The 9712-nt window shown below is 35.5% G+C and overlaps 2 protein-coding genes across 2 annotated transcripts; both read right to left on the bottom strand.

Annotated features, from left to right (window-relative positions):
- Positions 1 to 262: 262 nt before the first annotated feature.
- Positions 263 to 1300, bottom strand: LOC139191397 (uncharacterized mitochondrial protein AtMg00810-like). Its single transcript, XM_070812245.1, has 3 exons — positions 1144 to 1300; positions 983 to 1056; positions 263 to 787 (listed from the first exon to the last, which is right to left on the bottom strand). The coding sequence occupies exons 1-3, from the start codon at positions 1298 to 1300 to the stop codon at positions 263 to 265; spliced, it is 756 nt and encodes a 251-aa protein (XP_070668346.1).
- Positions 1301 to 5034: 3734 nt separating this feature from the next.
- LOC103439878 (transcription factor bHLH118-like) lies at positions 5035 to 6671 on the bottom strand. The gene is made up of 3 exons (XM_008378512.4): positions 6125 to 6671; positions 5570 to 5929; positions 5035 to 5418 (listed from the first exon to the last, which is right to left on the bottom strand). Exons 1-3 carry the CDS (start codon positions 6479 to 6481, stop codon positions 5344 to 5346), a joined length of 792 nt encoding a protein of 263 aa, XP_008376734.1. The 5' UTR covers positions 6482 to 6671; the 3' UTR covers positions 5035 to 5343.
- Between the last annotated feature and the right edge of the window lie 3041 nt (positions 6672 to 9712).

Below are 9712 nucleotides of genomic sequence, written 5' to 3'. Positions count from 1 at the left end.
GCTGAGCATGATTCAAACTGAGAGCAATAGCAGACTAATTATCATAGAATAAAACAGGTGGAAAAGGCAAGCATTCATGTAAATCCTTGAGAAGAAGTCTGATCCAAGCAATATCTGCAGTGGTATGAGCTAAGGCACGATATTCAGCTTCGGTAGAACTACGTGAAACTGATGATTGTTTCTTCGACTGCCAGGAAATTGTATTTTCTCCCAAAAACACTACATAACCAGTAATAGATAGCCTAGTGTTCAAATCAGCAGCTCAATCAGAATCACTATAAGCATTTAGTTGCAAAGAACCTCCTGAAATGTAAGTTAAACCACAGTGCATAGTCCTCTTGAGAAAATGTAGAATCCTCTTAACCATTCCTAAATGAAGATCTATAGGGGCATGCATATACTGACACATGGTGTTCACAACAAATGCTATGTCAGGTCGTGTGAAAGTTAGATACTGAAAAGCCCCGACAAGACTCTTATATAACGTAGGATCAGGCAACAACATTCCTTCTGATGTTAAAATCTGGTTATGAGGCTTACATGGTGTAGAACACGACTTACAATCATCCATGCCTGCCTTGTGAAGAAGATCTTTCACATATTTAACCTGATTGATAAACAAATCAGCATTGAAATTATATGTAACTTGAAGACCAAGAAAATAGGCCAATTTCCCCATGTCTTTAAGATTAAATACTTCACTAAGAGTATGAATCACATATTGTATTAATTGAGTGTTGGACCCTGTGATGATAATATCATCCACATATAGAAGAAGGATAACAACCTGAGTGTCAACCATCTTGACAAAGAGACTTGAATTAGAAATAGAGACTTGGAAACCAATGGCTTGTCAATAACTAGTGAATTTAGCATTCCTAGCCCGAGGAGCTTCTTTCAAACCATATAAGGACTTCACTAGTTTACATACATGATTGGGAAACTAAGGATTGATAAACCCTTGAGGTTGCTTCATATAAACCTCTTCTTGCAACTCACCATGCAAGAAAGCATTCTTAACATCCAATTGTCGAAGATCCCACTTATGTGTTGTAGCTAAAGACAAGATTAATCTCACAATCGTATGTCAAACAACGGGACTAAATGTTTCGGTATAATCAAGCCCTTGTTCTTGACTAAAACCTTGTGCTGCCAACCGAGCTTTATATCTTAAAACTGAACCATCACTATTTCTCTTTATTTTATACACCCATTTACTTCCTATAACATTCTTATCACTAGAAGGAGGAACAAGAACCCAAGTACCTTGAGTTTGAAGTGCATCAAATTCTTCCTGCATTACCATCTGCCATTGAGGTATTTACGATACTTGTCTAAAAGTTGATGGCTCTGAAGCATCAACAATATCTGCAAGAAAAGTGAAGCCTCCTGAAAATGATCATCATCATCAAGAGTTAATGACTGAACTTCAGGAGACATTGCACTGAGAGCTGAATAATCTTGTCGAGCGATTGTTCCTATGCGCAATCTTGTATGAATGCCTGAAGGAGGAATAACTCTCTCTGAACTTGAAGAAGATGAGGAACTGATACTTGGCAAAACAACCTGAAGTTGATTAAGCTGAAGGACATGCAACGGGGCATTAGTATTGGAAATAGTAGCATTTGAACTGGATTCCTGTACATTCCTAGCTAAATTGTTAACATCACGGTCACCAGATTGTACCAATGGGCTAAGAGATTGACTAGAGGATACTCTAGAATTAACAGGCTCAACTACCTCTGCAGAAGACTGAACAGAAGGTAACTGAACAATTATAGGTCTATGTGTGCCGGAAGAAGATTGCTGACATGAAGTAGTACCAGAATTTCTAGGTAATTCATTGTATGGAAATATGGTTTCATCATAAATGACATGCCTAAAAATAATGATCTTCCCTATCGTAATGTTATAACAAATAACAACCTTATATCCTAATGAATATCCCAAAAAGACGCATTGAACAGATCTATGAAAAAAAATCAAAAAAACCTAAAAGTAAAAGCTTGAGGAAGAAGAAGGAAGAGAGAAGCTTTATGTATTTGATAACTGTTTGCTTACACAACAACCGACATTTCTTAAGAATACAATGAGAGGGAAATCTGTTTTTATACATCTCAATTACACCGACTTAGGTCTTAAGCAACTATTGCCTATGTGGCACTACTGACATGGCCAATACTCTGGTCTCATCGGATAATCTACCCCTTCCAAATCGGCCACAAAATCAGAAAGCAGGATGCCTGGGCGGGAATAGGAAGGACTAGGCGGAGGTATGCGGGTCTGGGAGGGGCTAGGCAGGCGCACATGAAGATGTTGGAATCGGATTTTTTTTTTTTGTAGAGTTGGGTGCGAGGAAGAAGATGACTTTGGTCACATTCTAATTGCACAATTCCATTTGAGATGGAGATGGAAGATAAAAATATAAATAAATATAAAACAATGATAAACGAGAGATATGGAAGCTAAAATTATAAATAAATAAAAAATAAAGATAAATGATGAAGATTGAAGAAGAAATTATAAATAAAAAATAAAATAAATTATTATATCACATTTAACATTATACCCTTCTAGTCATTTGATATAGTCACAGCAGTTTGATATAAAAGTTTACCAAACACTTGAACATTGCTTTTTTTGTTAAAAGCACTTTCACAATAAAAGTTTACCAAACACTCAATTGTTTTATTTTACAACACATCAAAAGCAGTTTTTTAAAAAAGCATTGTAATACCAAACTAGTCCTAAGTCATGTCCTATAATATTTGTCCATGTCAACACAAATAAAACCATATATTACACACACGCGCGCGCGCACGCATATTCTAGTTATCCATTTATGCATATATAGAGGGAGGGAGGGAGGGAAATAAACGCTATCAATAATTGAAGTTGGTAGGATCCTGATTCTAGCCTCTACTGTAGTATCTTTTTGACCCTGGTGTTTCGTTTTTGGGAAGAAAAATCTTTACATTGAGTTCATTAAAAATGTTAACACATCATGCATGAGTTTTGATTCTTGCAACCACTTTATCTTTGCTTACAATAGATATAATCACAAGGAAAAAGAAAAATCGTCAAACAAATCACAACCCTATCCAATTTTATTTGATGGATTCTAACGCACGTATGAGATGGATCCAGCAATTTAATAAAACAATAATTCATGCACTATAACTATATAGAACATATACAGAGTTGAATATCAGAGTGCGCATACCACAATGAACGAACAAACGGATTATAAAACTAGAAATATTATTGATATCAAACATTACAAAAGGCTACATAAACTCTAAGATGCTACATTGTGAATTACTTGTTTCTCAAACTAAATTACAAGCAATATTTATAGAGAACTAAACCTAAGAAACCCTAACTAGGATGGGTTAGACCCAAATCCTAAACTAACAAGGAAAACCCAAATACTAAAATAAACATAAATATTAATATTTTCCAACACTCCCCATCAAACTCATGGCAGTACATGACATGGGTTTGCCAAAGTAGATGTGGATGCAAGACTCCAAATTCCAGTGTCAGTGCCAATGCCAATTCCAATGCCACTACCAATGCCAATTGTCACATCCCGGCCCGGGCCCCCACCACATCCTGGGCTCGACTCTATCGTAGCATGATATTGTCCTCTTTGGGCCATGACCACGCCTTCACGGTTTTGTTTCTGGGAAATCACACGAGAACTTCCCAGTGGGTCACCCATCGTGGGATTGCTCTTGCGCGAACTTGCTTAACTTCAGGGTTCCGATGGAACCCGAAGCCAGTGAGCTCTCAAAAGGCCTTGTGCTAGGAAGAGATGAGAATATACATATAAGGCTTATAGGATCCTCACCCCTGAGCGATGTGGGATGTGACACCAATACTAATGTCGATGCCGATGCCGATGCCAATGCCAATGCAAATTCCAACTTCCGAACAAACAATCAAAAAATCCAATTTACTCTATCCACAACATCACTCGAATGGTCATCAATCCAAGCATTCCAGCGATCGCTGTAGAAGGCAACAACAAGCTACAAAAACAAGCCCAAACAGCAGCATCACGTGGGCCCCAAACCTCAAAACACAACAGCCATATTTTTTTTACCTTCCTTCTTTTCCCTTTTTTCTTCCTTCTTCTTCCTTTCCGTGGTTCCTTTTTTTTTTTTCGTTTCTTTTCTCCTTCGTCCCCTTTTTTTATTTGCTGGGGAATCTTCTCCTCTGCAAGCAAAACATTTTTTTTTCTTTTTCTCTTTCATTTTTCTTTTCCTTGCAAACAATCAATACCAACTAACAAATCTAAAATGAACGACGACAAATGCAAACAAATTGATACTAACGAGAACGGATTGAGCCCTAAGGATCGAACCCGCTCTGATACCAAGTTGAATATCAGAATGCACATACCATAATGAACAAACAAACGGATTACAAAACTAGAAATATTATTGATATCAAACACTACAAAAGGCCACATAAACTTCAAGAGGCTACATTGTGAATGACTTGTTTATCAAACTAAATTATAAACAATATTTATAGAGAACTGAACCTAAGAAACCCTAATTAGGATGGGCTAGCCCAAATTCTAAACTAACAAGGAAAATCCAAATACTAAAATAAACATAAATGTTAATATTTTCCCACATATAGTATACTAACAAGTCACAAAATTTTGTTTTATTATCTTAGCTTAAGATCAAAGGTCTAAAATTCATATAATTAGAACATTTTATATGGATACAACAAGTAATGAAAAGTTTGTATGAATTGTAAAATTTTAAGCAGCAGCTTAACTTAATATCTGTTGATCATGAGTATATTAATTCTGCTAAGATTTTGTAAAAGATTTAGTAGCGAGTTGCTAAAAGGAAGATTATTTGTTGTTACGAGTACTACTTTCTGTTACTGCACGAACTAATGAGCATAGTATCTAATGTACTTGCAATGTTCTAGATAAAAGGACAATAATTTCACGGAAATCACGTTCTAGAGAGTTTTGCGTTTTCTAAATAGACCTTCGAATCGTTGGAATTAAAAGAAATTAAGCACTGCATGCATATTAAGAGTGAAAAGTCAGAAATTTGAGCAACATGTTACACAAATCACACCTTCCGAGTAGGATTTTGCAAATCCCTCTTACGTGCCTTCATAATGCTCATGAAGAGCTTTTCCAATTCCTCCTATCTAATTTTTACAATCAATTCCTTACTAACTTGACCTTAATCTCGTGGAACTTGGAAAAACCTCGCCCAAGCACAACCCTAGGGTTTTACTATAATAAAAGGGAATCAAGATTGCGAAGGGATCGGGATATACTTTCCGATAATTGAAGATATTTGGTTACCCGGAATTGTAATGGTTATTTAGTTTCAGTTGCAACTCAGACAAATCCAGACATGCCAAATCGTTGACAACCTGTGGATTGAAGAAAACGCACTGTAAGATTTTCTTGCATTTGTAATATCATGATTAGGTGGTAATTAAGATTAAGTCAATGTCTAAATAATATACCAAACCTATCGATGAATATAAGTAATTGAATTTATATGAAAAGGAACGAGCGTACCTCACACTGAATGGTGTGAAACAAACTTTCATTTACTCTGGTGGAAGCACACTCAACAACACTAAGGCCTTTCGCAAGCAATACTTTGAGCACTCCCGAAAGAAGCAACCCTTCCTCCTCACCGCAGCTACTACTTACCAAAACCTCCACTCCTCCCAAACAAGTTGGGCGAACCATGATAGAGTACTTGAGAAAATTGTGACCCGAACCTTCATTTCTGAGACCAAAATCTTGAGAATCACATTCATACAACTTTTTATTAATCTTTTCCTTCTTGGCATTCAGTTCTTCGATCTTTGCCTTCATGTGATTTATATAGTTGACGGCCTCATTCATGTGCTCGGTGATTGAACGTTTTCCCTGTAACCCCATCACAAAAACCCTAGAAACATAAGTAATCATCTATGTCAAATAATTAAAACAACGCAATATATCCCCGTAACCCCAGCACAAAAACCGTCGAAACATATAACTAATCATCGAAATTAAAACTCGACCCACAAAAGAAAATTACAGAAAAAGACTGAGGAGAATATATAAAGAGGTTGATCTCACCTTGATCAATTCATAGGGGAGGAGGGATCGAAGTGATGCATTAAGAGCTGCCATAAGTTGTCTTCTTTGGCGTTCGTTGTCCCTACGCACGATCTTCCTTTCAGTCTTACCATCACTAGGATTTGCTCCATTATTGTTGGAATTAGGTGATAATATCATACGATGTTGCTGTTGTTGTTGTTGCTTGCCTTTCCCCATCATCTTATTACGGGATGGATTCTTCCCCTCTGGAAACACCTCATGACACCGCATAAGATCTTGTACACGCATCATATCTTCTCGGTGGGGATAATTGATAGTGGAGGTCTGGAATACCAAATCTTTGCTTTGACCACGATGATATGCATTGGGAAACATTGAACAAAGACGGTATGAGTCGCCTGGGAGCTCTAAAGTTTAAGGTTGTTTGAATACTCGGAAGGTAATTAAATACAGAGACTCGGGATCTATTTCGAACGCTTGGAGAGGCTTAATTAATAATTAGTAGGCTTAAGATTGTTCGAAATATTGAGAGATTTTTTACTGTGATCATTCTCGGCACACAAAAACATTTTTCCACAAATAGCTGCATATTATATTTTCTTTGTGGGTACAGTCTTTTCACTTTTGTACTGAACCAATTATTGTCCATTTACTTTCACATTTTGGTGGACCACCGTATGTCGGAAGTCGGCAGGCGAACATCGGATGGGTTCAAACCTCCTCGATATAAGGAAAAAAACGTGTTTTATATAAGGAAACAAACTTAAATAGGAATTCTCTTGTTGCATCACAAAATTTAAAAGTAAACTTAACATGGATGCCTTTATTCAATTTATAATTTTTCAAAAATGCCCTCTTTCTACTGAAATAGGATTCTATTCCTCTTTGTTGAGTGTTTGTTCATTTGTCATTCTGCGGTCAGAAATTATTTTGAATTTTTTATTTAAAATTGAACGCAAATAGTATTCAGACGAAAATTGATCGCATAATGTACGACGAACGAACACGATGAAGTGGTCCTCGGTATCCTCATAAAGAAGATTCGGAGAGGATCCTCATCCCTTTCTACATTACTGAAATTATTTTTTTGTATTATGTTAATATATTTATTCTCCTTAAAACTCTAAAACATATTAAATTATGGGGGTATGGGTGAAAGGGTGAAAGGGTTCAAGAGGTGCAATTGCATAGGCCCCAATTTAAGAGGTCCCCAAAATGTTCCACTCCCGCATTATCCCATGATATTGTATATTATAATTTAAGATGGCCTACATATTATAGGATTAGCTACTGAATTACTTAATACTATAATCATCTCACGATCATATATATTTCTTATAATCATTATAACATATCTGACTGTTAAATTGTGATAGTACCAAGTAAATGTTGTTTTCAATTTTTTGGAAGTGAAACATTAATGCTTGAGGTTTTTACAAGTGGTTATCTAAGATTTTTTTTTAAGTTTCTGTTGATATGCTTACCGAATATTGAACTAATTGTTGATTATTTGATGATTGATGCTTTCTACTTGTTTGCAGACTAAGTTTAGGAAGACCTCATTTATAGTTTTTTGCATATACCCTTAAAATCTCAGTCACGGTCCTGTCAATTTATCAAGCATTATAATTCATAACATTACATTAGCATACAAGCATTCATAAATTGCAGCATGCTAGCAAACCATTCATAGCGTCAAGCATTTTATCCCACCCCACATTCATAGCCCCCTCAAGAATTTTTTAAATTGAACTAAAACCACTTAGTACTACAGTCTAAAGATCATCTTCACTTGTAAGTGAGATGTTTTGGGTTTGATTCTCGTTAAAGGCGAATTTAAATCACATTATTGCTAGTCTATTGTAGGGCTAAACCCACCCCTTCCCCTTGATGTAAATAATATCGTTTGTTAAAAAAAATGACGGTAAAGACACAAGGGCCTTGGCTTTTAGTCTTCAAAGTTATCATAAATGTTTTTTCGTTCCTCTCTTGTGCTTTTCATTAAAGTATGAATAGATTTATGTAAGTTAAGGTTAAAGACTTTGAGAAAGGGGTAAGGAAAGTGTAGAGAGTGAGAGAGTGAGAGAGTGAGAGAGCTATGTACACAGGTTGAGATTTTAGGTTGGTTATACGCACTTTTAAGTACTCCAGAAAAATATAATGATGAAGTGCCTTTCGAAAACAGTTCCAAACAAAACACTTGTTATTTGTTTGAACGCAAAAGGTCTAGTCCTCTTCAATTTTTACAGATGGCAACAAATGGAAAAATTGTATTTGCACCTATATAATTCCATTTTACACTCAACTTAGTTTTAAACGTGAATTATCTTTTGTCTTATTGTATAGTTATTATCAAGTTTAAGATAAAATTAACACCAATACCAAAATTCACGCGAACTTTTCTCCTGCATTCTAATATGCTGAATAGAAAGACGTTTTTTAGGTACTGGACAACATCCATGGTCAAAGCTAACCCTTCCAAATTGACAAGGATATCCATACTTGTAAACTCACAAATGCTTCCAACTCATGCTCTTAATTATATTTTAATTTCACATCCATGTCCAGCAGCACTTTTGCATTTCTCATTCAAGTAAGGTTCCTCAATAGTCACACAACCTGAATCAAAATTAAGAAAATGTATTGAATACCTCAACGCTTGGGTTTGTTCAATGGAAAAAAGAGCAACGGAAATTTTCTACATAGTTCCACGTTTTCTCTGCTTCGAAGATTTCTCAACTCTTTAGGAAATTTTACTACGCCGTTTCACGTTTTCTTTTGCTGCTCCGACGTTAGATTTTGGTTTTTATCCATTAAGTGGGTGTAAAGCTATATTAATACATATTGAGTTGAGTTTGTGAAGGTAATTTAGGTAGTAAATTTAGATTTAAAGAAATAATGATAGTTTAACTAAAAATAATATAAGTATAGAGAATAAGTCTAGTGTAAAATTTAATTATATGAATTCAACTAAAAATTTATGCAACAATAAAATAAAGGGAGTTTTAACGAAACACTATGGTACTGTTTACTTTAACGAGAAATGACATTTTTAGTCTAAAAAGTCACTCCTATTACTATTTACTTACAACACATTTTCGTCATTTTGATTAAAACTCAAAATTTTCAAACATTTTTCAGCTTTTCATTTGTTTTCCTTAAAATAAAGCCCAAAATCATACTCAATTCTTTGCTGCCGCCATGTTTATCCAGCTAGTTCCACGGTCCACCTTAAATTGAATAATAAAATATCCCAAAACAATAAATGATATCGACTAATGGGCTAGTTGATTTAATTCCCTTATTCTAATGCTTTGCATTCTCGTTCATAATAAATAAACATGTCACAAGGGAATACTGTATTTATATTCCCTTGATCATATTTACTTAGGGCCTGTCTTGATATATTTCTGCTCAGTAAACTTCTAAATTATATTACTCATATCATCAACCAGCACCGTAGCAACAAAGGTTGATCTACCAGGTCAGCACAACCCTGCAATAGAGCCTCTAACGCATGCCTAACACACCGGCAACTAAGTCTGCAATTATACATTAGGTCATCCAGCTAGGGTTAACTAAACAATATAGATACATTCAAGGGCC

Source organism: Malus domestica, chromosome 01 (genome assembly GCF_042453785.1).
Source record: "Malus domestica chromosome 01, GDT2T_hap1".
NCBI classification, from domain to species: domain Eukaryota; kingdom Viridiplantae; phylum Streptophyta; class Magnoliopsida; order Rosales; family Rosaceae; genus Malus; species Malus domestica.
This window is presented reverse-complemented; position numbering and strand designations above follow the sequence as displayed.

Excerpts from the sequence above, each read along its gene's own strand:
- LOC139191397 (XM_070812245.1), bottom strand. The coding sequence starts at position 1,300 with ATGCAGGAAGAATTTGATGCACTTCAAACTCAAGGTACTTGGGTTCTT. Across the intron at positions 1,057-1,143 it reads AGCTCGGTTGGCAGCACAAG|CTACAACACATAAGTGGGAT; the intron begins GTTTTAGTCAAG and ends TCTTGTCTTTAG. Across the intron at positions 788-982 it reads ATGGTGAGTTGCAAGAAGAG|GTTGTTATCCTTCTTCTATA; the intron begins GTTTATATGAAG and ends GTTGACACTCAG.
- LOC103439878 (XM_008378512.4), bottom strand. The coding sequence starts at position 6,481 with ATGTTTCCCAATGCATATCATCGTGGTCAAAGCAAAGATTTGGTATTC. Across the intron at positions 5,930-6,124 it reads TCCCCTATGAATTGATCAAG|GGAAAACGTTCAATCACCGA; the intron begins GTGAGATCAACC and ends ATGGGGTTACAG. Across the intron at positions 5,419-5,569 it reads TTCACACCATTCAGTGTGAG|GTTGTCAACGATTTGGCATG; the intron begins GTACGCTCGTTC and ends TTCAATCCACAG.